Genomic DNA, 27,014 nt, shown 5'->3' with positions numbered 1-27,014 from the left:
AGTAGTTGCTAAACAAAGTGAGATTACAAACTACAAGATGCTGCAAAAAGGGTAGGATATAAAGATTAAATAAAAGTGCATATAATCTTCCACAGTTCACAAATAAAATTTTTTAAGAACTATAGAATAAATGCTGATTGGTTGAGGTAAAAACTTTTGGACATACAGTTTCCCTTGCTAAACTTTATACAGGCTAATTTGCTCAAATTAACATTTCTTAAATGCAACATGAAAATAATTTTCTTCGGAGATTGTTTTTATGTATTTACACATTCAAAATATACATGTAGGACACAGATACTTTTTCCAACCACAAACACTGGGGAAAAACACTTTTTCTGTAAGTACATGAACTGTTTATAGTTCTATTAATGTGTCTTGCATCCTTGCAGGAACTTTCTAAACAGACTGAAGCAATGGCAGTGCAGGCTGAGAAGCTGGTGAAGAATTCTTCTGAGATACAGCTTGGTTCAAAGAACAAGCAGTCCCTTCAGCAGCAGGCAAAATCAATCCAAGAACAAGTGAAAAAAGTGGAAGTTACTCTTGAAGAAGAGTATGTTCTTAACAAGTCCTAATATTTATTCTCCACTATAAGATTGTATCAGAGTCATAGAATACATTGTCAACATTTTGTGTTGTCTCATCAGCTCTGTCATTTATAGCTTGCGGTGGCATAGTAACCAAGTTATGGTACCAAATATGTCAAAACAGTGTGTGCAAATAAACAAAATCTTTTTTAAGTAATACGTAGTTTAAAAAAACACTGATGGTTAAATTTAATCTATCACTAATCGTTAAGCCCCAGTCTTGTTAGGAAGGGATAATTAAACTAATTCTTGAGATACTAGAGTCTTTTAGAAAGAAAAATCTCAGTGCAAGTATGAGAACAGCACATTTACCATATTTGCCTCGGTTTTCTGTATTGCACTTTCTCCATAGGAATGTTAAGAAGTGCCTTCATCTTAGCTGAATGCCCAGATTTTATTTCATGGGCATTATCAAAAGTTGCTTCTGCTGCTGCAAAACACAAAGGCATCATTTGCCAAATTTTGTTTAAAAATTGGAAGTTCAAACTCCAAGAAAATGTTATTAAATCCTGTAAATATTTTTAGCTTTTTGTATTTGTAAAATTTCATCCCTTTTCTCAAGTGAGTAACTCAGTTACTGAATTCAAGCTGCTCAACCTCAACTTCGGCTGTTGCTATTCTCATTTTATCTATATACACATTTATATGTGTATATGAAACTAGTATTTTTGCATATATTAGATCTGATACACAAATCATGGATATATGTGCCAATTCTGTATTGTTATACTGAAACTACTGTGTAGAATGATTTGCTGTATAAGTTTAAGCAGGTACCACCACCTACATCTGAATATGAGCAAAGGGCAATTCCCACATTATTGGTGTTTTCCCCTATTGACTACTGTTATGCTAATATGACTTTAATTTGGTGCCATTTTCTTCCAGATATAAAGGAACACTTGTAAACCAGAATAACTAGCCTGCACAGCAGATGTAACTTTCTGATTATTGGTGGTCTAATGTTTTTACGTAACACTTTCTCTAATATGAAGTATTACAGTGATTTGCATTCAAATTCTACCATATCTTACTGAATATTTTACTTTATACATCATATTCTCCAATATTAGAAACTGGTGCAATTTTTCAATTGAAGAAATTCATCCTTCCAACAATGAATACTCGTTTTTTTAATAATGTCATCTATTTTTAAATGAAAGCCATCATTGATATCCCCTTTCAATGTAGATGTGAAATAGGTTTTAGTTGAATGTGTGGATTATACAGAATGTCTGTGGTGCTGTGACAGATAATAAAAAAATAAATCCCTTCTGCAAAATGTGCAAATATATACAACTCTTTATAGTGAATCTACAGAACATATAATCAGTGTGTGAGAGTTATGTTGTAACTCACATCATCAATAAAATTCTTGGCCAAGTAATTTAAAGTGAAGGTATTACGAATATGTAGGATACGTACTATGCCAGTGAACAGGAAGGGGACAGAGCAAACTTAGCACATCTGTTTTCCAAGGAGATCATGCATAGCTGTGCAGTGTGTTTGAGATTACATGCTTTACAGTCTGGGGCTTTCTTACAACTATAAGGAAGGCAGATACAAAGGCAAAGGGTTTTCAGCTGTTGAGCCACTGATTTAGTCCCTTGATTCTGATTTCCAGCTTTATGGGGCTGGACTTGGGTGAAATATTTTTGCACTTTATTTTCCTACAAATAACTTGAATTTGAATACACTCTTATCGGTAAATGGCTGTTGACTTTGCTAGGTTTTTTCATTTTCAAAATAAAAAAGAAAAAAAATAAAACCACCGATTTTTACATTTTTAGACTACATCTTTACTTAAAACTTCCTGTAGCTTTAAGGGGTGTGGGGGGAAGTTAAAACAAAAACTTTTTAACATGGAATGATTTTTAAGGCTATATTTAAAAGGAAAATGTATTTTGGAATTTTGTAATATTCAAACTTTTCTGATGAAATTTTAATATTGTCAGTGAAATAGAAAATGCATGTTTTGCGAGCATGTGCAGGGCCTACATTAGCACTGGTTTCTTTACAACTATTTGAAAGAAGCAGAAACTTGCATACTGGAAGTTAATGCTGTTAGGCCTTATAAGGGCCTTAAACTCCTTTCTTGTGACAAGAAAAAAGGGTACTGTGTTTGCTATCCAAGATATACAAGAATAAGTCATAATCTCTCTCTAACATACCTATAATGTATGTTTCAAAGAATATAAATTGATTAACTTTGAGGTAGTTGAGTCATATCTGTTGTTGATTCATAGCCTCAGAAAACAAACTTCCTATAAGATGGGCAGATTGCTGTTACAAAAAAAAACAAGTTTAATAAAGCAATCAAGCATTGGTGAATATATGTACATCTGCAGTACACTGGATTTAATCATTCTAGTGGCAAAATGACTAATATTTGTGCTCTGTTATCTCAAATTTTAGATATCTGATATAATCATAATTCCATGTTATTTTGTAGAAATCATATTTATTTACTTTTCCTTTCTCCTCCTGCTATGATGAGATTCTTGATGTATAGCTGATGAATGAAGCTGTACTCTGTTTCACAGGCTAATACAATTGTTTGATTTTTGGGTGCACAGTCTAAGAAAGAATCAAGTTAGAATTTAGGTGCACAACTTGGTCTTTTAAAACCAGGAGTTTTTAAAATGACCCTCCTGTACATTGAATAAGTTACTTTTTTATTCTAGCAAGAATATGGGCAGCTTCATTCTATTAAACTGTTTATTCTCTCTAATTAATTTGGTTAATTTTAGTATTAAAAGCATGGAAATGGTGAAAAACAAGTGGGATCATTTTGGCAATAATTTTGACGCTCTGTCCATCTGGATAGCTGAACAAGAAAAAGAACTGGAAATTTTGGAAACATCATCATCTCCTTTGGACATACAGATCAGCCAAATCAAGGTGATTAGTTCTTGTTATGTTTAGCATTAAAAGCCCATTTATCTGTCATTTTGCTAGAGGCCAAACAGGAGAACAGACATTTTACACGTTTCAGAACTACCATGGTGAAGTGATGGCACGCTTTGTACACAAATATACCAAGCAGTAAGGTTTTACATAAACTAGAGGAAAATTCTTACAGGCTGCCTTGTCTTTTAGTGTTTCATTTACATATATGGAGCCTTTGTATGTATGGTTAAAAATATTATTTAATTTATACCCATAATCTCAGCTGGTGTACGAAATAGCAACATAAATACAAGGTGTATAAAGCTTTTTTATTTGAAAACATACATCAACTAGTGGATATAGAACTTGATTTTAATCTTGCAAGCTTAAGTTATAACTTGGTTTATGTATCTTTTATGCTGAAATAATAAACTATTGCTCTTGGTAGCTTGCAAACCTACATACCATTTATTGCTATTATATTTACCCTGTCTTAAATTCTGTGTACATTCGTCTAGATACATAGTGCTTTAGTTTCTTATTGCTAACTGAGGTCTATGTTGTCTCCAAGCATTGCATTTCAAGGGCTGACTTTGTATCCCCCCACAAATGAAAGTGTACCTTTTCTGAAACTGCATGTTTCTAAAGGGACAAGAGTTTTTCAATATGCAGTGCTCACTGCCATTTGCTTTATTCTGTAACCTGCTTGCTCTTCGGAAAGTGCACAGGCGTGCAGCTGCTTGCAGTCATGGATCAGATTTGACACTAAGTATTTCCAAAGGATCCCATAAAGCACTTGTTTCATGTGATAGAAACAGTTTATCAACAGATTTTCCTGTTCTTAATTTGATCACAACTTTACATACACCAAATAAATAAAATCTCTTGATTCATCACTGAAGAGTAAAACAATGCTTGAATTCTTGCTTCATCACCACAGCAAACCAAAAACAGTTTCCTTGTAAAATAATGTATACGCACTTATTCCACTGGCATGCGTTGTCATGTTGTCGTGCTTTTCAGTAGTTAGCAGATAGAATTACAATGTTTAAGACAGAAAATAAGTGCATCAAATTATATTAATATTGCATTACAGTGTGACATCTCTATTCTGTCTAAATGGAGCCTGCTTAAGCCCTACTAGCCCATTCAAGCCAATTTCCCCAAAAGGCTGTCCTTGATATATATGCAGATAAGCAGTAATTTTTACATTACATTGCAAGTTTCTGAAAATTCCACCATAATTCTTCCTCATTTAAACATCATTTCAGAATGCAAATGGTCAGCAGGTACTGTTTATAAATGCCTGAGTGAACAGACATAAAGCAGAGAAAATCCCCAGATAAGGCCTAGGGTACATCATTGTAACTCAGGTGAACAAATGACCTTTATGAATTGTGATATATGAAATTAATCATCTAACATCTGATGTGTGGACATAGGTGGAGGTCTTCAGCAGCATTGCTTTGTGACTGATTTTGAAGAATCTTTTATGTTTTGTTTTAAGTTTCCTGATGAGTTACTCTGTGTCATGGTGCTGATCAGCATACGTAGTTCATGATTTCTAGTACAACAGATCAGTAAGGAATATTGCCACATGGGGCAAATGAATAAAAGTGGTGTGTTCCCTGATATCTCTGGCTGACCAGATAAAAAACTGGGGGTCAGCTGAATGTAATTATCCTACACAGTAGTGGTAATATTCTGCTTCTGGTGAAGTTGATTGCAAAAGCCCAGTGACTTCGTCAGAGACAGATTTTCACCTACACATTTCTCCAAAATTCCTGATGGAACAAAATGACAGTTATCACAAGTAGTTAACGTTGGTGGCAGACTTGGTAAGAGGTTGAAGGCCTCAATTATCCACCTTCTTTTATGTAACTGAGTGAATTCAACAGAATAGCGTGGGAGTAAAAAAGCGCTGCCTCATTTGTATCTGCTGCATTGTTAGATAATTTCAGCTTCAGGGCTGCAAATCTGGTATTTTTTCCCCAGCACCGTATTCTCATGCAAAAAAGATATTTTATAATCCAAATTAATTCAGAATATATTGCATAGAGAATCCGTATAAATACTTACAGCACCACATTTTTTTCAGTACCGTCACCCTGCTAATTCTAGACTGAACGTTGCAGTAAGCCACTCCTGAGCTTTATAATGGCAAGAAAGATAACCTATTTTTATCACAATTATGGCAGAAGGTGGGCACTTTCTATGCTTTTGAGAGTGCCTTTTGAGGGAAGTTTTTGATTGATTTCATATACATACATATCTTAACATCTTTATATCTGAGAATGTTACTGCCTGTTTCAATTTCAAAGAGCACTCTTGGCTCCTTCAATTCCCTCCCAATGCGTGTTTTTCACTGCTTTTGAGAAGAACTCCATGAACATGCTACATCAGCAGAGATTAAAAGAATTCTGTTGTGGAAAAGGTCTTATGATGAATAAAGTAAAAACAAGTGCAAAATAATAGGAGATAGTTGCTGTTATGCAGCTGATGAAATGTAAAGCCAGTGCTAGTTTGTCGTTATGCATTTACTAATTGACATAGAAGACAGCTGAAAAGTACCAAAGGCCATAATCACCCTTGTTCCATGGTTTCCTATTTATACTGTAATGTGGTTCCTTATTTAATCCTCTGCCTGAGGGCACACTCACTCTACCTCATCATCTAATTTAATTTATTCTTTATTATACCACAGAATTTTAAAAAAAGAAAATGAAAACAATCTCTATTGGTTTTCAAATCATGGCATGTGTTATTTTCTAAGTGCTTGAAAACTTATTAAACAGAAATAATCAACTGTTAGGGTTCAGCTCCTTAACAATATTGTTTCCAGTTATACACTTTTTTTCATCATGTATTTATTTTGAATCTTTAAGAGAATTGTGTATTAATCTGCTGTGAAGTAAGAGATGATAAAATATGAACCATCTTGACTGCTTACAAATATATGCACCTCGGCCAATTCTAATTGCTCTTCATAGACAGTGTTTTTAGGGCAGGCTGTTTTTTTAAACCATTTCCAGTGCTAATTTCAAGAAGAAAAAGGGAATTTACAGATCATATTAAAGACTTCTGTAACTAGTTATTTCAAGCAGTCAATAAACTCTCCTCTTATTTAATTTTTTAATGAAGAACATTAGTACCTCAGGTAAAAGAAGGAAGTGGAAAATATTATTCTGATAACTAAAAACCTATTGTGCTTCTTTATTTACTATTACTTTACATTTTAGGTTATTAATAAAGAAATAGATGATAAAATAACTGGAATCTCAAAACTAGAAGAAGAAGCCAAGTCTTTTTCCCAGTTTGTTACCTCTGGAGAATGTGCACATATTAAAGCCAAACTGACTCAGGTCAAAAGGTATTGGGAAGAGCTAAGAGATCATGCACAGAGACTGGAAGGAACAATCACAGGGAATGCATCAGCACAGCAGAAATACGAAGAAGGCCTTAAACAGGTAGACAGTGCAAAATCTAATGGGTTGTTTGCAGCAATGTATAGAATTATTCTTTATTTTTCGAGAATTGAATATAAAATGCGTATTATAATAGGATGGACTAGAATATATGAATATATTTGTAAGGTAATTGCAAGACCTCTATATGTAAATTTGTGCTTTGAATGACTTAAAAGACAGGGTCAGGAAGACACTAAAATATACACACTCAAAAAATTATGATGTCTTTTAGAAAACCTAAGTGATTCTCCTAGATATTGCACTAATAAACGACATCGATACTTCTTATAAACGCTATAATTTCAATCTTGGATTGTTAGTATGTCATAAGGAAAATAATTTAAATATTATTATTGCCACAATCTCAAGGAGTTGAGCACAGTTAGCATCTTTTAGCTTCAAAAGGCACTCAGCACTACAAAAGCTTTAGATACAATAGTCTCTTAGTACTAAATATTTAAAAGATGTTATTTAAAGCATCATTTATGTGTTTCCTGCTGGTTTTAGACTCTGGTTTGCCTTTTCTTCATAGGTGCAGCAAGCAGTGTCTGAATTTGAAGCTAAGCTAGCTGAGCCGCTCACATCGTGCTCTTCATCATCAGCAACATACACAGCCCTTCAGGACTGCACGGTGAGCATGTGGCCAGCGATACCTGCCACTGAATCCAGGGAAACAGTGCCACACTGACCTTCTCACAGAAATGCCAGTAACCTCCAGACCAGGGGCTGCCTGACGCCACACAGCCCACGGTGGAGACAGGAGGAGGCAAGGGCTGCCTGTTGGGGTGGGCAGCCCCGGGGAAGGCTTAAGCAGGTTTCCTCAGCTATTTCTTCTCACCATTTCAGACAGGCTTGGAAAGTTTTTTTCCCCACTGTAGAGAAAGGAAAGCCTAAAAGCATAAATTAATCCTTCAGGTTCTTCTTTATAATTTTATGCATCTAAAACTTTATGAATAATAGAAGATAAGAAACATGTCTGTTAGACATTTTTTGTTGAAGACTTTCATGAAACTTGGACCTTGGTATAAGAACTCTGTGATTTAAAAAAAAAAACCTTCTTGGAAGTAGTCTGCAGTCTACTACTGCAAGTTTGGCAGTCCTCACATGTTGGAGTGAGCTTTTGTATTTATTGAATATGTATAAATTAGAGCAACTCTTAGATGTTAGGGAATTTGGAGCTTTGTCCTACATGACCATGCTGTGTCACGTGCCCATTCAGAAGATCTGACTCTTTTGTTGCTGGCATTTTTTTCTTTAACACTGTTCTTAGGAAAGTTTTTCCCCACTACAAGCTAGTTGATTGATATGCTTGGGACATGTATCTGGGGTAGATCTGAGTCAAATTTAAGCTATGCAGTGACTTCATGATCTGGTGGATGTAGCATTGCTTCAAACTCCTAGTAGAAGTAAAGAACTTTTCCCACCATCGCTACTGTAGCTTTGTTGTTTATGTATGTGACTTCTGTTCCTTTTACGTGTTCATTAGGACCTGTGTCATACTGTGGAAAAACTGAGCAACACTCTGGCCTCTCTCTCAGCCTGTGCCCGAAAGGTGGCCAACAAAGAAAAAGCTGCTCAGGAGGTTACAGCATTACAGCAGAAATATGAAAAGGTGCTAGAAAATGCTAAAGAGAAACAGACCTTATTAGAGACTCTTCTGACTCAGTGGCAGAAGTGAGTAGACTCTCACATCTGTAATGATGGACACATAGACCTTCCTGCAGTCAGTGTGTGAGACCAAGGGGATGACTTGAGTTGGTAACTCTATGTTGTGATTTTGTTAGGCAGGAGAAAGAGCTGTCTGCCTTCCTGACCTGGTTGGAGGGGTGTGAAGCTGCAGCTAGTCCTTCAGAGCAGTACGTTTCTGCTGACAGAGTTAAACTGGAAGGTGAACTGCAGTCACTGCAGGTATGTTTCAAATGAAAGATTGTCCCCCTGCATTTCCTGGTTTGTTTTGGTGTCTTTTAAAGGATGGACTTGCTCAAGTGTAGTCTGACAAGTTACTCGATTCTGGGCTTTGGAAATTTCCTAGGAAAGTATTACATTGTCACTGTTGTTATTTATCAAAGACAAAAAAATGACAGGAAAAATGTTATTTGCAAAGATAATATGCAGGCTGAAGAAAAATAATGCCCTCGTATATCCTATTATTTGTCAAGGAAGGATGTTGGTCTGCTTGCCAGAGGATCCTTTCTCTAGAGAAATTCCTCTATTAGACAACCATAGAATCATTTTGGTTGGAAAAGACCTTTAAGATCATCAGGTCCAACCATTATCCTAACACTTACCAAGCCCACCACTAAGCCATGTCCCTAAGCACCACATCTATACGTCTTTCGAACACCTCCAGGGATGATGACTCCACCACCTCCCTGAACAGCCCGTTCCAATACCTAACCACTCCTTCAGTAAAGAAATTTTTCCTGATATCCAATCTAAATCTCCCCTGGCGCAGCTTGAGGCCGTTACCTCTTGTCCTGTCATTAATCACTTGGGAGAAGAGACCAGCACCAGCCTTGCTACAACCTCCTTTTGATTAGTTGTAGAGAGCGATAAGGTCTCCCTCAGCCTCCTTTTCTCCAGGCTAAACAACCCCAGTTCCCTCAGCTGATCCTCACAAGACCTGTTCTCCAGACCCCTCACCAGCTTTGTTGCCCTTCTTTGGACACGCTCCAAAACTGGACACAGTACTCAAGGTGTGGTCTCAACAGTGCCAAGTACAGGGGCACAATCACTTCCCTTCTCCTGCTGGTCACACTATTTCTGATACAGGCCAGGATGCTGCTACTTTCCTTTTTTTGCATGTGAGGAAACTTGCTCAGATGACAAAATGCCCAAAGGTTTTGTATTTACAATGAAAGTCTGATTTCAGATTTTTTTTTTTAAACAGAAGACTTTCATCCTATTCTAAAGTATGTGTTCCCTTGGAATTTTTGCCATTTGTTTTTAGATAATATGAAACAGTTGGACAAATGCAGCATCTTTTACACCCTACATGAAGCCAATAAGTCCATAACTTCAGTTTTAAATATTACTGAAGAGAAGGAGAATTATTTGGGGTTTTGTTTGGGACAATTTACGAGATTTCCTCACAATCTATTGCCGTACACAAAAGATGTTGCAAAACTTAGTCTTGATTTTAACCACTTTCATTGTACAGTAGAGATGTGTGGAAAGGTTGCACTTTGTCCTAAAGGAGAAAAAACCCCAAATTTGATGGATCCTTACTGGATTACAGTTGCAGATTTAGTGGTCTGAGAGGTGTTGAGTACCTACTTATCCTAATAGACCTCAATTCCTCCAAATGACTGTGCTTACTCGTTGGTCTCAAAGTAGTGTGTTGGAAATCCCAAGCTGATGCCATATTTAATCTAAGGGCTGTACATTCCATTGTTTTCCCAGGATTTGCAAGCAGATATTGAGTGCCGTGCTTCAGTCTATGCGAGCCTATTACAGTTAAATGAATCGCTATTCCCAACAGCTTCCAAACAGTGTGTGAAAACAATAAAAGAAAAATTTGAAGAGCTGGATGAGAGATGGAAAGCTTTACCACGAAGTGTTGATAAAAGGTTTGTGCTTCAGAATGTTTTTTACGTGTGAAATGAGAGCAACCAATATCCAGATGAGCAATCCCAAACCTGAAACAGTTTTTTACAGTATTGCTATTAGGAAAACAAAGGTTTAAGATTCATATTGCACCCTGAGCTCCCAGGAATGGGGTGTGGAGAATCCCACAGATTTATCATCCTGTGTTTTTGGCATAATCTCTTCCTATTATTTTGATAGAAAAGTTCTGTTCAAAGGAGTGTGGGGCAGGAAATGAAGATAATGTTGTGTTTCCTCAGTTAAAATTTCCCAAGTGACTTTCTAAGTTACTTCCAGAATCTGTAATACCTGCTCTTCATTTTTTCAGTTGTATGCTTTATCTTGTACAAGTCTACACTATTATCTTTTAAAACCCACTTTGAAGTTTTGATTTGCCATAAATAATATAAATGCTCAATTGTTAGACTGCTGTCTTATGTTAGGCTCAGTAAACACTGCCTCCTTTTTTGAAACTCTATGTTATCATGTGTTCAAATTTCAGTTGTTTTGGTGAGAAAGATACATATTTTACCATTTGTAAAGGAGCTTAAATAATAGGCTCTGGTCAATGGCATAATTTATAGGTCCTTTATCCATATGATTCGTTTACAATATAATGATCTTCTACCTAGCATTTCATGTTGAAAATTATGTAGAGAAATTTCTAATGGAAACGGGATGGTAAATGACAAGGCCTTCTTTACAGTCAAGGTTTAGAAGCTCAGTTCTTCTACACAGAAAGAGAGGACACATTCCTCCTTTGAATTGTGGTGTTCTGAGCAGACCTGACCCTCACTTACTTCAGTGAAAATTGACCATGCAGTTACTCACCCCCTGCCTAAATTCATGAGACTCTCACCTTACCTGCAGTGTTGCAGATGATAGGGCAAACAGAATTGCTATGTCTGGAAATGGAAGTTTAGCTTCCATCAGTATAATTCTCTTTGCTGGGACTACCCCCATGAAGAAAGGTTGAAGAATATAGCTTGATTGTTTAGGGCGCTTCTAACAGTTGATATGAATAAAGCAGTGGAAACAGGAAAGAGACAAACTGGTGATTTCAAGTGATACGGTATTCCCCAGTTAAGAAATCAACATGGCAATCATCACATTTGAGACATACATTAATGTTTCCTTCTTTCCTTCCACCTGGCCTTGATTTTAATGCTGTCCAGTCAGCTGTGGTTTTCATTATGGGAAATGATTAATTTACATCAAGTGCTTTCATATTTACATCTGACATCCTATAGGATCAACTTCCTTCAATCTCTTGTTGCTGAGCATGGGCAGTTTGATGAGCTCCTGCTCAGGTTTTCAGACTGGATAAAGCAGTTTCTTGCTGAACTACAAGCTACTTCAGAGATAAACACAGCTGATCAACAACTAGCTGCATCTCACAATAAGGTAAACTTTTGGATGTAAATATTAAAGACAGACAAATTGTACAGTGCATTCAGCTAAATACTCATCTATATCTAGAATGAGGTCATTTGTTTGTTTGAAAACTGATATGCTGTTGCAGTCACATACAGATTTCTGCCATTTCACCAGTGTAAAGCAAAATTGTAACACTGAACTGTCCTTACTGAAAACCCCTCAGTAGTATTTGTTTTGCTCATAAGTTTACTACTAAAATTTTTTCTTTTGATTGGAAGAAGCAGCCCATCTGTATTTTCTTTCTTTCCCATAGAACCATTCAATGGAAGTTGAAAGTAAGAAACAGCAGTTACAAAGTCTGAAGGAACATGTAGATAAATTATGTTCTTTCAGCTGCCCGGAGGACCAGCAGACATTGCAGGGAAAGACTGAAGATTGCTTTCAGATCTTCCAGGAGGCAAATCAAATAACTAGCCAAAGACAAGAGGCTCTGGATCAGCTGCGGGTATTCCTGGAGCTCCATAGTGCTGCATCAGGAGTGCTCCACCAGCTGAGGCAGACAGTGGAGAAAACAGGAAATATGGATAAAGCTAAGTCTGAATTACTGAAGAAGGAACTCAATGATGTTATTCGAGATCTCAACAAGCTGGAATCTGTTGCCATCAGTTTGGATGGTTCCCTTACTAAGGCCCAGTATCACCTAAAACACGGCATTTCTGAGCAGAGGACTTCCTGCAGAGCTGTGGTGGATAATCTATGCTTGGAACTGGAGGCAGTTCAAAATCTTCTGGGAACCAAACAGAGTGAGGCAGAAGCTCTTGGAGCCTTGCGAAGATCTTTCATGGAGCGTAAAGAACAGCTGCTGAAGAGTATTGAAGATACTGAGGAAAAGGCTGACAAGGAGGGCCTGAAGGAGGCAACACTACAAGCCCTCCAGCAAAGGTAGAAAAAGTATTAATGCTTGATATTGGCACTTCATTTGCTTGCAGTCTGTAGACTTTCTATGATGCATTAGAGGCATGTGTGAGTTTTCTGCCCTGGTACCTCATTTCTTGCCAGGCATATATGAGTCCATATATCTACTTAATAAAATATTGAAAGTGATCTCTTTGGATGGAGGGAGAACGTGAGCATAACAGTTAGCGAGTCCTACTAATCTTTTATATTGAAAGAACAGTCAAGAAAATCTTTGTCTCAGGAATGTATTTTGTCCAGATGAATCCAAGCTCCAAACAGCTATCAGAAATCCCATATAGCATTACTATCTGTACTCTTACAGAACTGAAGTCTCTACATGTGCTGAAGGAATTGAAAACACTTAGTATAGTAAAGTATTAATCTAAATGTTTGAGTATATTTCCAAGTCACTGTATGAGATGAAGGTATCTCTGTATAATTGTGTAGATGTGTATGTATGAGAAAAATTCATTCTGAGCCCAGTTGTACTGAAAAAAAATCCAGAGCACTTTTTCTGAAGATATTGTAGGAAAAGTTAGAAAAAGGGAACTTCACGCACAGTAACTCTAACAGCAACTGTTTAATTCTTCCTTTCTTCTCTCTTGTCTTACAAAAAAGTGAAGATAAGTAAATTTGAAAGCCTGCTTTTTAACTTGTAGATTGAGGATCTTTAACCAGTTAGATGAAGAATTGAATTCTCACCAGCATGAACTCCAGTGGCTCATGGACAAAGCAAAACAAATAGCCCAAAAAGATATCACACTTGCTCCTGAGATTGACAAAGAGATAAATCGCTTAGAATCTCTGTGGGAGGATACCGAGAAAGTTATACATGAAAAGTAAGTAGATCTTAGACTTAAGGTGAGAAAGGAGAGGTTCTTTTAGTGGGGGAGAGAGACCCTGTTATTTACATTTAATATCTTTTTGCCATATTAATCCAAGTAAAAACCAGAGCTTGTATGTTAAACACTGAGTAGAGGATGAAACACAGTATAAACCAGGATGTTTGTACTAGTTGTAATTATACTATTAATAAAGCCACGGACAGGTCCTCGGAACAGTACTTACAGATATATTGGGCTTTTAGTTGCATGTTATTGTTTACTGTCCTCAAAGATAAGAAATCTCCATTGAGATTTCACTGTCACTGCAACTAGCACATATTCTCCTTCCAGCATATGTTTTCCTTCTCTATTGGATATGTTCTGACAATCCTATATTCAGTGGTCCTAAATCATTCTTAGTTTTAAGTCCTTCTGTCTGCCCGAGGGACCAGAGTCATAACAAACATTATTGTGTAATCAGTGATATGAGACAGTTTTGTATATCAATGAAAGTTGATAAAGGAACTAAAGAAAGTTTCATCTTACCATTTTCTTTGTCTTAGCTGCCTCTTTGTCATCTTTAAAGAAAACTTTTTCAAACGTTCTTTTTAAAATTTGCATGGTAAAATTAAGTGCTAGATTCATTCAATACTACATCATCCTCAATGTACATAAATTTTGTCTTAAGTGCAAAAGCAAAACAGTTCTAAGCCTGGCTGATACTTCAGTGAACATATGCAATTCGGTGATCCCCATGTAACTGCTGGGTTGGTGTACTGGAATGATGATTCAAAAAAAAATATTCATTTGTGCTGAAAATTTTTTTTTTTCCTCTGGTTTGTACACTGTACTGTTACTCTCTTTTCTTGATTGACAACATACAGATATTTGTAAATATGCTGCCCCGTAACCCGATCTGTGTATTAGTTCCCTCTTGAAAATAGGCACAGCTCCATGAATTGCATTTCTGGTGGTTTTTTTCAGCTGAATTCAGTCTGGTTTACTAGTGCATTTTCAAGAGATGTATAAATCTGAACTAAATGGAAGGAAAAGATAGCTTTGTTTAAAAATGTCCATCACTCCTTTTTCTTCATCAGTGCTGCTAATTTGTATTTCATGTTGCATGTTGCTGCAACCCATTTTTCTTACCTCTAGAATTCCTTAATAACTGTAAACCAAGTAATTTCTGAATACACATACCAGAAGCTAGACAGTTCCAGCCTGGTAGTGAGGAAAACATAAAGTAGCTGTCCCTGCCTTATAGATGCGTTATTGAGGGTGAATTAATTGTCCAGTTTTCACATACTGGGGTACTTGTTGCCATCTTTATACCTAAAACTGAAAGATACTCAGGTACCTCGTGATTCCTTTCAAATACTGTTAGGTTTTGTTCAAATTATTAATTTAATTTTAATTCTTTCAAGCTGTTTTCTCTCTCATATAGACACAATTTTAGACCCTCCTGAACATGATTATTTTGGAGAGCTCTTTGGAACACACAGAGAAGAGCCAGCTCCTAAAGCAATTACCTCTCTCTCTCTTGGCAATGTCATGTTTCCCAAATTCTTTTCATTGACAAACACTGTTCTACAACTAAACATATCCAAAGTATTAGTCTTCCTTCTCTCTTTCCAGTATAAACACCAGGAATGGATTGAATAGGGTTTCTTTCTTCTGTCCATTACCTGAGCAGAAATTGGCTTTTCTGGACAGGGGATGGAAAAAAAAAAATATTAGGCCTATTCATAGCAATTCCAGTTTTAGTCATTTTTTTGCTCAAGGCAGTTATTTTGATATCTGATATTTATGAGATGGCAATTCATATACTGTCTCTTTGGTGAGATGTTTTGTGATGTATGAACCCGCAGTGATTTGTAAAACTAAATATTATTTCCTTGGCTGCCTAGAACATGTTTAGCACTGCGTAAATCATTACGTCACATTCTCTTTCCTTCAGAAACTTGACAGCAAATGGTGCTAACTCAGCCTCTTCACATTACAGAAAGGAACAGTCCTGCGTTCTTATCGATCTGATGAAGGAATATCAAAGCTTGAAGTCAGCAGTAATGAAAGTCATAGACAGTGCTGACAATGCTTCTGTGATCAAATCCATTTGGAAGGATCATGAAGATGTCAGGAGAACTTTATCAAGGGTAATTACATATATTTTCAATTGAGGGATTTAAATGGTCTTTGATTTAAATGGATTTTTGTGTTTGAAAGGTGCCCTTGAGCTGTGATTAAGGTTTCTTGAATTTATTGTCATATCTTGTCACACTGAAATTCAGGGTTTAAATTGTACTGATTCTACTGAGGAAAGAATATAGTCCTTTCAGCATTTTGGTGGGATCCATTAATGTGTATTTGATTGTTGCTATTTATAATTTTAACAACTAGAAATGCAAAATGTTAATTTATATGGAAAGCATAAGTTATCTGCTCTTCATATAAAATACATTGAGAATATATTTGTATCATAGTATGAGAGGATATTTCCAGTCAACAAGAAAGAGATTGAGGTGCTGGAATGTGTCCAGAGAAGAGCAACGAAGCTGGTGAGGGGTCTGGAGGACAGGTCTTATGCGGATCGGCTGAGGGAATTGGGGTTGTTTAGCCTGCAGATAAGGAGGCTGAGGGGAGACCTTGTCGCTCTCTACAACTACCTGAAAGGAGGTTGTAGCGAAGTGGGTGAGTCTCTTCTCCCAAGAACAAGGGAAAGGTCAAGAGGAAATGGCCTCAAGTTGCACCAGGGAGGTTTAGATTGGATGTTAGGAAAAATTTCTTCACTGAAAGGGTTGTCAAGCATTGGAACAGGCTGTCCAAGGAAGTGGTGGATTCACCATTCCTGGAAGTATTTAAAAGAGTTGTTGATGTGGTACTTAGGGACATAGTTTAATGGTGACATGGCAGTGATAGGTTAATGGTTGGACTGGCTGATCTTAAAGGGCTTTTCCAGCCTAAACTATTCTATGATTCTTTGATTCTGTAACATACTTTAATGTTTTTCCATATTGGGTAATTTTTTTAATAGATAAAAGTCAACAAAAGGAAATTAATTGCACACGTTTCTAATATGTGCAATTCTTTGTCTCTTTCCCTAAGATGACTTTTCCATGGGGTACAATATTGATACTGGCCATTGATCAGAGATAAGGAATTTGGATCCCTGCATTCCATTCATTTCACTGAATCGTATTTCTAAAATTCTAAATTCTGCTATCCCTCAGCCTGTCAGGAAAGACAGTTCTGAGTTAAATTCATTCTGTTCATTTGGAGGGTAATTTCATCTGGAAGCCTGTTGAGGTCTTCATTAAAAATTCTTCAGTCAGACCTGTATAAACCTCATTCTAAACTATGCATATTTATGGCCTCTTCTTAATAGACATTTTAACTAGAACTGAAAGCCAGAACAGAGCTTACCAGTCTGACAAAGAAATGCACATGACTTCCATATGATTCCTCTCCTTAACGTGAGCCTTGAGCTGTGGAGAATTCCCTGTTACAACAGTGGCCCCATCCAGGTCTGAAGGAGTTGGATTGCAATAAATATTTTGCACAACTCCTACCACAATAAAGTGGTACCACCCTACCAAAATAAACATTAAATGCTACATCCAGATTAGTAGCTTATCTCTAATGCTGATCTGTAGTACTTGTTAAAGAAAAAAGCATGAAATGCTTACTGTGAATCTTTTCTCAGTATGTTGTCACCTCTTGAGTGACAGTTTTTTAAAGATTTCCCTATGCCTAGAATTGCAAACTTAGTAGCCCTGAAGATTTTCTCTAATTCCTTTCTGAACACATCTGTACTTTTGTTTTCCAGAGTATCTAGGAATGACTGGTTTTACAATTCTAAATTTTGTTTTCAACACCCTCTGTTTACCCTGTTGTGACTCCAGAACTGATTTTAGATACTAGTTAGTCAATGATGCGTTCTTTATTGAATTTTAGGCATGTAGAGTCTGAAGAATAGAGAGAATAATGATTTAAAAATTGCCTTAAGTCCTAAAGATAGCTGGTTACCAAGCAGGTAAAATTTAGAATTTATTATTCCCACTTGTTTGCTTTATTTATAAGATCATACTATTTGACTATACTCATGAGAAAACCGTGTCAGTTGCTCTGTATATTGTGGCATAGTTAAATATTAGATAGTATGCTGAATGAGAATTATCAAATGCATAACATATACCACAGGGCTAGGATGGGTGCCTGGAGAACTGGATTTTTCTTTCTTTCTTCAAGGCTTCATTAAACAAGGAAATATTTATGTCCACAGCATGAAGCTGCCAAGAATGATCTAAGTGATAAACAAAAAGACCTGGATACTTTCACCAATAAAGGAAAACATTTGTTAGCAGAATTGAAAAGAGTGCATAACTGCGACTCAACTGCAGTAAAAACAGATATGAACTGTACGGTGGACAAATGGCTAGATGTAAGTGTCTGGTGTTTATACGCTGAATACAGTTTTTCAGTTGGGCTATGGTTACAGTATTAGTATTTTCTTAGGATCTTAGAGTGCAATTGTTTAGTGAAGTTTACTTTGGAGTATACCTGAAACGGTTAATCATAAGGATTTGGCATCTGTTTTACACACAAAGTTACGACATCCATTTGATAGATTTAAAACGATGTCTTATAAAAATGAATGATACTTGTATAAATTTGCTCAGTGCTCGCTTCTGAGTATAGGTTTGGATTGGATTCTCACTTAATGTATACCAGTATTTCTTTAATAAAGTAAATTGGACTAAATAAATTAGTCAGTAAATTATATTAGGCTATGCCATGAAAGATGTGAATATGTTGAGAAAGACAACATTATAGCAGAGAAACATAATATAAAAGCTAATATTTTACATGTTCATATTTATATTGCTTTATTAGCAAATTCCTACATTACATAAAAAAGAGAAATGTAGCTGGTTTTAAAGATAAAGTTTATTTAAACATAAAACTCTTTCCCAGGTAAAAATATACAAATTTTTAGAAACAGTCATATGTGATTTTTGTTCGGTTTTTCTCTAGGTAACTAAATTGAAATTAGAATACAGAACTTAGACCTAACTTTTAAGAAAATTATTTTGCCTGGGCTTACTAATTATTTCTGATGCACTTGTCTTACAACTGCTGCAAAATAAAGAAATCTAAAATTAATTTGTAAATGGTATTGATACATTCTCCTTTCCTGAAAGGTGTCTGAAAGAATTGAAGGCAACATTGACCGGCTGAGTGTAAGTGTGTCTCTATGGGATGACATCCTGAAAACTGGAGATGAAATGGATGGATGGTGCAATAAGTGCATTTCTCAACTGAATGAAGGCATTAGCAACTTGAGCAACAGTCAGAGAATGGAGGTCCTCCTGAAAGATTTCCAGGTGCTTACCCATAAATCGGTGATAAAAATGGTCTGGATGAAAATCTCAGGTGATACCAGGCACATAGATAAGGCTGTGCTGTTGTAGATCACCATGTCCCTTGTTCAAGCAGTGGTGCCACTAACCCGATGGATAGCTGACTGCATTCCAGTTCTTTTTTGAAGCTGTTTGCATGTGACAGAAACCAGAACGGGACCTCTCTTTCCAAATCTAAGCTCCGTAGTTATTTGGGCTCTAGCAGTACATGACAATGTGTTCTTACAAGCACAAAAATTGTGAAAAGCGTGGCATTGGACTGAAGTCTGTTCCAGTTGAAACTGATGGAAATTTTAGACAACTTCAGCTGAAATTAAGCAAAACCCGAGTAGTTTCTAAAATCTTATCTAAGAAGGTAGACTCTCCAGACAATAAAAAAGATATACTGGACTGGAGAGCAAATTTTAATGTCAGGTTCTAAGTTTCAGTAAGATGATGTCTTTCTTCTCTGGATGGTGTTAAACAGTTTTAGAAATCTAGCCAGTGTTCAGGATGCATTCTTTCTCTGTTGGCTTAAAATATACATCAGATCAACCATAGAATAAGCCATATTTACTTAATTTAAAATAAATTATGTCCTTAAGATGCACAGTGAACATATACAAGTAGTACGATAGAATATGAAATAGTGGTAAATCAGTGTTTTGCTCAGGACAAGTCTTATCTAATGGTTTTCTGATTAGTATAGCAATCAGACTACCTAAATTCATCACTATTAAAACCAATTTGGAGTAAGAGCAGCCAGTACCCAAACCATAGGTGTACCTGATTCACAGGAGGGCCAGAATAACAGACAGCATGAGCACTGTGTGTACGTTTGCAGTCACAGAATGCATAGTCCATAATACATTTTTACACTTTCTTTTGCAAAGACAAGAGGAAAGGCAGTGCATTGATAGAAGGCTCCTGCCCTTTCAGCAATCAGAAATGGACAGAAATGATCAGTGTACCTTTTATATGGTCCATAGCAGTGGTCACTTTCTTGATCAATCATCTAGTATTACATCCTCCCTAGAACAAAATAGCAACTGAGGATTCTTCTGGAGCCACCTGAACTTCTACCATTTAGGGCAGATGTTCGGTGCAGCAATTTAATCCTGAAATCCGCTGTCCAGTCTTTTCATTGGATTGATATGTTTGAATTTTTTAGAAAAGAAAGTTTGAGTAATAGGATACACATACCAGTTACTTGGCTAATACTTCAGAACTACAGTTACACAAATTATGATTTTCTCTTTCACCTTGCTATTATTTTTTTACTAAGCAGACTTTTTCTTTATAACTTGGATCTATAGGACCACAATAAATACAAGGTCCAGATATGTCAGTGCATGTATAGGTGCATTTTTTTAATTCCCTTTTGAGGTTAAAAATTATTTCTGTGACTAATTTTTTTCCGAGAGCTCACTTCCTTGTAATAAAAACCAGAGAGCACATGTATTATAGTCTGCATGCCATTAAGTGGAACCTAACAACCACAGTAGATTTTTCCAGTTGAATAAACAATGACATCCCCATCTTTATTCAGCCAGTTGTAAGAAACTAAAGCTGCTAGTGCATTTTGAATGCTAAAAATATGTGTGGTTATTTTAATGGAGGGGGAAAAGAAAATCTCTGAACTGAGTCTAATAAAGGAAAAGACATGGGAGTTTTTTAGAAAGAAAACTAATAGAGCAACAATGTTTTCGCTCTGGTTGCTAAACTTTGTTTACCTTTTCTTTCATTTTTGCAATTGATGGAGCATTCTTCTGAAGATCTAAAACCGTCTTGTAGTTTGGTATGAAACTTTGACCACATCTCTTTTACAGTCTGAAGTCAAGGATAAAGAACTGAAGTTGGACGAGCTCAGTTCCAAAATTTCAGATCTCAGAGAACTGACCCATAGTCAAGACCCTCCTGCAGATCTCCAGGTAAAATAAAGATATTGATAATCACAGACTGTGTTCAAATAACTAAGAAGAAACTCCTCCTGAAATTTCTGTGTCTCCTGTACTGCATTTTTTCTTTCAAAGTGACAGATACAGCATTATTTATATGTATCATAACTATTCTGTACTCATATTTCTTTAGTTAAGTTTGATTTTTTCTGAAAAAAAAAGTGTGCCGCAAAGTAATTGAACATTAGAGTTGTAAAAGTATTTTTAACAAAATCAAAATAGTTTATAATGTAGCTGATCAGATATGAGACAGATGATATTCTCTACACTGCACAGCATTAAGCCACATCATATGTGAGTGCATGCAGTTTTCCTCTTTGAAATAATTATAATGCCATAAAATATGTTAATTTGCTTTATCAAACCAAAAGTGGATTGTAATTAGTGCCCTGAACTAGCTGCTCTAAGAGAGGGGTAAAAAACAAACACTGAAGGTGAGCTGTTGAACTTTTATTATTGGCTAGGACCTTATTTTTTTTATATTCTGAGGCAGATGCAAAACCAAAGTATGACTATTTTGATGTTTGATTTCAAATGGAAATTGCTATGTGAGATTATTCACTTTCATGTCAGAAGTTTTAAAAGATAAGTTGACCTGCAGTTTCCACAGGCAGGGAAATATCTCAATAGATACTTATTTCAAAACCATTTCTCATTTTTAATGGAACTTAATGTAACACTCAAGTCTTATCCACATTTTGCCATGACCATACACAGAAGCCTAAATCATCAATCACATAAGGGTCAAGAACCCTATAGTATAAAGATGTGCAATTTATATGGAAGTGCTTATGTTCTCCCAAATTGTTTCCTTTACCTGAGAGGTTCAGAAAATTCGAGTTTAATCTTGTTTCATAATAAGTGTCTGTCCACTTATGGGGCAAAACTTAGAGCAAATTATTTTGCAGAATATTAATATGATACATACAATAAAAAATTTAAATCATACCTACAATAACGTAATTGTAGTTGATATATATAAAGGCAAATTTGAACATATAGCCTCACAAACTAAACATAAATCCCCAAATTATTTGCCAGCATTCAAATGCTAAATAAGTAGAATACATTATGATCAGATCATATCCTAAGAACATAAACAATTCCTTAACAGAATTTTCTGTAATTGCTAATTTATAAATATTACCATATTATGACTTATTTGATTTACTTTTAATAGTAATATGTGCACAGGTAACATGTACTATAATTTCACATATTGCTGTATTTCAACAGGTTAATGGGCAATATTGTAACTTATTTTTGTATTGTCTTCAATTTTAATCTGCCTTACACTGAGAGACTTTAAGATTCAGTGCTTTTAAGTCTCACCAATTGAAATTTCTTTTTATGGAGCTAGTTGTGTTTAAGTCTTGCTCTGTATATATGGCAAGGAAAGTAAAGGAAACAGATCAACTGCTTAATTTTTCAGAAGTGGATAAGAACTTCAATGCAGTCTGTCCTTTTATAAGTTAGTATCCCTTCTTTGGATTACAGTATATCTAAGACTTAATCCTGACTGGTTGACATTTTTTATTTATGTAAGTATCAGTAATTACAGATCTAAAGAGAGCAAAATGAGCATTGTGTGTCACTTTCTTACCTTCCATTTTTAAAATAAACATTCACCATAATAAATGTTTTATTTAAATGCTCTAATACATAACACTTTGCTTTTAGTTTATAGAATCAGATTTGAGGCAGAAGTTGGAACATGCCAAAGAAATGTCAGAGACAGCAGAAGAGACACTGAAAGATTTCAGTACTCGGAAGATGCAGCTACAGAAGTTTATTGATCAGATGACAGACTGGTTAACAAAAGTGGAAGAGACACTATTAAGCTGTGCACATAACCTGGATCCTGAAGCTCTAAATAAAGTGAAGGTCGGTGCTGAAAAATATGAAAAATCCCTTCCAGCCCTTCTATGATTCTATGGTTAAAACAAACTTGTAACCCAGAAGGCCTCAGTCCTCATTTATAGCAATTATTTTGTCTACATTCTAGGGCTCTCTTGATTGCGTACAATTATGCATATCATATCATGACAAACGACATGGAGATTTTTTCAGTGTAAGCACATGTTAATGTTGATGTACTAGCCAGTTCAAATTTAATTTTCAAATAAATGTTCCTCTCTAGTCAGATGAAAACTCCTTTTCATTGCAAACTCCAACCAAATACCAGTGTCGTGTTGCATCTCACATCTACCTTCAGACTTCGCTGAAAATAACTGTTGCTATTCAGTATGCCTTGAAATTATTTATTTTTGAATAGAGTAGTAAATCATGAGAAGCAACATTTTTCACATTTCTCTGATGGCCCTTTAGTTTCAAGGATTCATCTCACTTGGAAAATTCAGGAAACGTGATCCAGTACTTCTTCCCTTCATTGCGCCTAGGACTTGTAATAGACCATACAAGGAAAGAGCATATGGGAGGAGCAGGAATGACTGAGGAAAAGAGAGGGCTCTTTTGTTTCTTTGCAAATGTCTTATTTGCGTTGTAATTTCATTTTCAGGAAACACAAAAAGACCTGCAGCTTCGGCAGAGCAGCATTGACTCGACCCGTGAGAACCTCAACAGCCTGTGTCGCAAGTACCATTCTGTAGAGCTGGAAACTCTTGGTGGCACTGTCACTTCATTAATAAAGAAGTACGAAGCTGTGAATCTGCTCTGTTCCAGAACACAGGCCAGCATGCAGGAGTCCTTGGAAAAACATTTCCTCTGTGAGTCTTCAGGGTTGTTAATATGAGCCGTTAGCCCACAGCCGTGAATCATTCTGGAGTCTGCCAGAGTTTCCAGTGATGTCACTTGCAATTACAACTTTATTTTTGTATGAAGCCTTTCAAAAAGTCCTGTTACCAAATGTTCATTTGATAACTGTTGTGAAACAAAGCACTTTACAAAAACAGAATTCAACTTTAAACATGTAATATGCATGAAAGGCAAGCTCACCTCCACCTTTCTTCACTCTTAGTATACATCTCTATTGCATACATACACTTTGTGTATTTGCCATAAAGAGATGCATATAACCAAATGGAAGTGTTTATAATGTAAAAGTCCCCATCTGAAGTATTTTCTGGGCTCCCTGGATAGTCAGTGGAGAGAAGTGGGCAATTTTTAATCTTATATATTGAGATATTAAGCTAGATGTTATCTAATATTAAATTGGAACATATCATAGACTGAAAATGCCTGTCTTTTCCCATTGACTGTAAAGGTGAGCCTAGTGTGACTGTTCAAATTTGGATGTTTACAGTGGAAACTTTTAACTTTTTGTGAAATGAATCTCAATCCCCACCCCAGGATCATTGAAGGCAACGAGACTCATCCTGTTAGCTTTTACACACTGTTCCTGAAGGATAAAAGAACTGTGGAAGACAGCTGTATAGTATTATGGATAATGATGCTTCTTAAAAAAAATATTCTCTTCTCTATACTTTTTTATTAAATAAGATTCTATGCAAGAATTCCAGGAATGGTTTTCTGGTGTGAAAGCTGCAGTAAAAGAATCATCTGACAGGTCTGGAGACAGCAAAGCCATAGAGGCAAAGCTACATGACTTGCAGGTATAGTAAACAAATTTTAAAAACAGTAATTATCAATTTAACTGCATGGATTCAGTTATATCTCTATAATATGTAGATGCTACCATATTTATTGTTTGTGTTCCCAAAAAGGTAATGCAAGAATGGTTCAAGACAGCAGTATGTACTGTAGAGGGAATACAGTGGAAACTGTGTTCGTTGTCCTGAGAGATCAGAATATAATTTCTGGAAGGTTTATGTGTAATTAGACAATTCTCATTTCTGATTTTCAATCTTACTTCCTTTTTTTGCCTTCTTTCTCTTTTTTTCTTTTCCTATTTTTTCTTACACTATTACTTATTCAATCTTTCAGATTAACACTGATATGTCAAAATTTACCTGTGTAGATTTTTGATGGGACAGAACACAAATAGCAGACACCTACTGCAAACAGCCCTGATTCCTGAAACATCTAAGATCTTCAGGACGTGAATAAACTATCCACAGAAAGGCAGGACTACCTCAGGACCAAATAGGAAAATTGAGTTCTGTGAATTGTATCATCACTTAATAAAATTTTATTTGAACTATCTGCTTAGAATTTTTTCCATAGCTAGATACGGCTCTCATCTTGTTGGAGAAATCTGACCACTTCTAATAGAAATATTGCTTATCTTTAGTTGTTAAATCTTGCATGATTAAACTGTATTCTTTCATTACACAGAGTGTTCTGGATTCGGTTAGTGAGGGACAGAACAAATTAGATGCTGCCTGCAAGGAAGGAGAAAGTTTATATGCTTGCTTACCCAAACCAGTTGTGAGCCATATTCAGGAGCAAATATCGAAGTCTAACCAGAACTTGCAGGAATTCGTCAACCAGTGTCTGAATGATAAGAAGGCCCTGGAAGCTTGTGCCTCTCACGTGGGAAGGTGCGTAATACGAGCAGTCACAGACTGACTGTGAAATTGTCCGGCTGCAGATATACAGGGCACAATTTGAAATTATTTCCAGTTACTCTAGTCCTGTTTGCTTTTTTCTTTGGACCTATTTAAGAGAAAATTAAGTTCTCTGCAAAAAACAAAGCAACAGGTCTTGCTCCAAGGGTATTGATTTGGTTAAAGAATGGAAGATCAGGATCATATATGTGGAAGATCTGTATAGCTTGTGCAATCCCAAATCAGCAGTTGGAACCTCAGTAACTTAAACACAATTTTCTGGAAGGAAAAGCTGTGATGAATTTTGAAGTTCTGCCCTGGGATTTGAAGATAGTATGCTTTTTACACAGCACGTGTCTGTCCTGTGTCATTCCAGGTGGACATATTTCCTAAGGAGCTAATAAGAAAATACTTATAAATTATTACTTGGGGCTAGAATTTTGGGAGTTCAAATATTTTTAGGTATAACCAGATTCAAAAGTGTTGCTAATTGGAAGTAAAGTTAGTGTAGCAGTAATGAGTAGAATAGCAAGATGACATGGTGTGCCTTCATGTAAGGAAAGTTTTCAAACTTAGGCCCAGAACTTGTTTTGCTCAGTTCTGAGTGCCCGAGATTCCAGTTACATTCTGTTGGAGAAATTGAAAGCACAACACTTCAGGTGTTTTAAGTGTCAATATTGAGTAAAAGCACATTTTCACCTGTTTTTTTTAATTTTAGACTGACTCATTATAAGGACTTGGAAAAATCTTTCTTTTGGTCTGCTTTTATTGAATCTAGTAATAAATAAAAAGCTCTGTCACTTTAAATTTTGGAGGCTTCTTTTCTCACTGTAGTTCCCATGATTTTGCTGAACATTTTTAGAGAGTTGCTGAATATTTTTAGATTAGTAGTCACTGTGGAATTGTGTTTTGTGTTCAACTCTTATTCTCGAAGCATGAAATTGATACCTAGCTTTATTTTCCTGGTCTTGTGGATATTGAAAGAACTGCATTAACTTCTTACTAACTTTACTCCACCTGAGAAATATTTTTAAGGGAGTATTTATCTGTTCTGTAGCTTTGAAGATCAGCACAAGAAACTTGGCCTGTGGATACATGACATGGAAGAAAGAATAAGCACAGAAGCATTAGGAGAGAGCAAACAGCTTATTCCTGAGAAGAAAAAGGAGGTACAGAAAGTGGAAAAGTTCCTGGAAGAGTTACTGAATTCAAGGTAGTATGAAATACGTTTCCTAAAATATTCACACTTTTTCCTCTGCTAAAGCAACCGTGAAACTAAACTGTTGGGGTAAAGTGTGTTTCTGAAAGACAGAGAAAGGTGTTGCAACATACTGTGTGAAAAGAGGCTGAATCCAGATACTAAGTTTAAAGAAATCAGAATTTGAAGCCAACTCCAAAATTTTATGTAAATACATTTCTCATTAAGAAAAGCTTATCTTACTTTATTAATAAATGGAAACTGAAAAATATATTTTTTAAAAAATAAATCTTAAAACTATGGCTTGTAA

General features: G+C 35.9%; 1 protein-coding gene across 2 annotated transcripts in view; it reads left to right on the top strand.

Annotated features, from left to right (window-relative positions):
- Positions 1-27,014, top strand: part of SYNE1 (spectrin repeat containing nuclear envelope protein 1) — a 269,565-nt gene that overhangs the window by 66,950 nt on the left and 175,601 nt on the right. For both annotated transcript variants that reach the window (XM_086461108.1, XM_086461107.1), the window contains 19 exons: positions 393-553; positions 3,338-3,488; positions 6,716-6,943; positions 7,476-7,574; positions 8,430-8,617; positions 8,728-8,851; positions 10,346-10,512; positions 11,779-11,932; positions 12,219-12,847; positions 13,522-13,701; positions 15,689-15,839; positions 17,966-18,124; positions 18,885-19,067; positions 20,912-21,013; positions 22,721-22,924; positions 23,559-23,766; positions 24,500-24,612; positions 25,295-25,500; positions 26,564-26,719. In XM_086461108.1, coding sequence (XP_086317234.1) covers positions 393-553; positions 3,338-3,488; positions 6,716-6,943; positions 7,476-7,574; positions 8,430-8,617; positions 8,728-8,851; positions 10,346-10,512; positions 11,779-11,932; positions 12,219-12,847; positions 13,522-13,701; positions 15,689-15,839; positions 17,966-18,124; positions 18,885-19,067; positions 20,912-21,013; positions 22,721-22,924; positions 23,559-23,766; positions 24,500-24,612; positions 25,295-25,500; positions 26,564-26,719 — 3,563 coding nt within the window. The remainder of the gene's footprint in view (positions 1-392; positions 554-3,337; positions 3,489-6,715; positions 6,944-7,475; positions 7,575-8,429; positions 8,618-8,727; positions 8,852-10,345; positions 10,513-11,778; positions 11,933-12,218; positions 12,848-13,521; positions 13,702-15,688; positions 15,840-17,965; positions 18,125-18,884; positions 19,068-20,911; positions 21,014-22,720; positions 22,925-23,558; positions 23,767-24,499; positions 24,613-25,294; positions 25,501-26,563; positions 26,720-27,014) is intronic.

The sequence above is a fragment of the Leptosomus discolor genome, chromosome 2 (genome assembly GCF_034619465.1).
Source record: "Leptosomus discolor isolate bLepDis1 chromosome 2, bLepDis1.hap2, whole genome shotgun sequence".
Classification (NCBI taxonomy): domain Eukaryota; kingdom Metazoa; phylum Chordata; class Aves; order Leptosomiformes; family Leptosomidae; genus Leptosomus; species Leptosomus discolor.
This window is presented reverse-complemented; position numbering and strand designations above follow the sequence as displayed.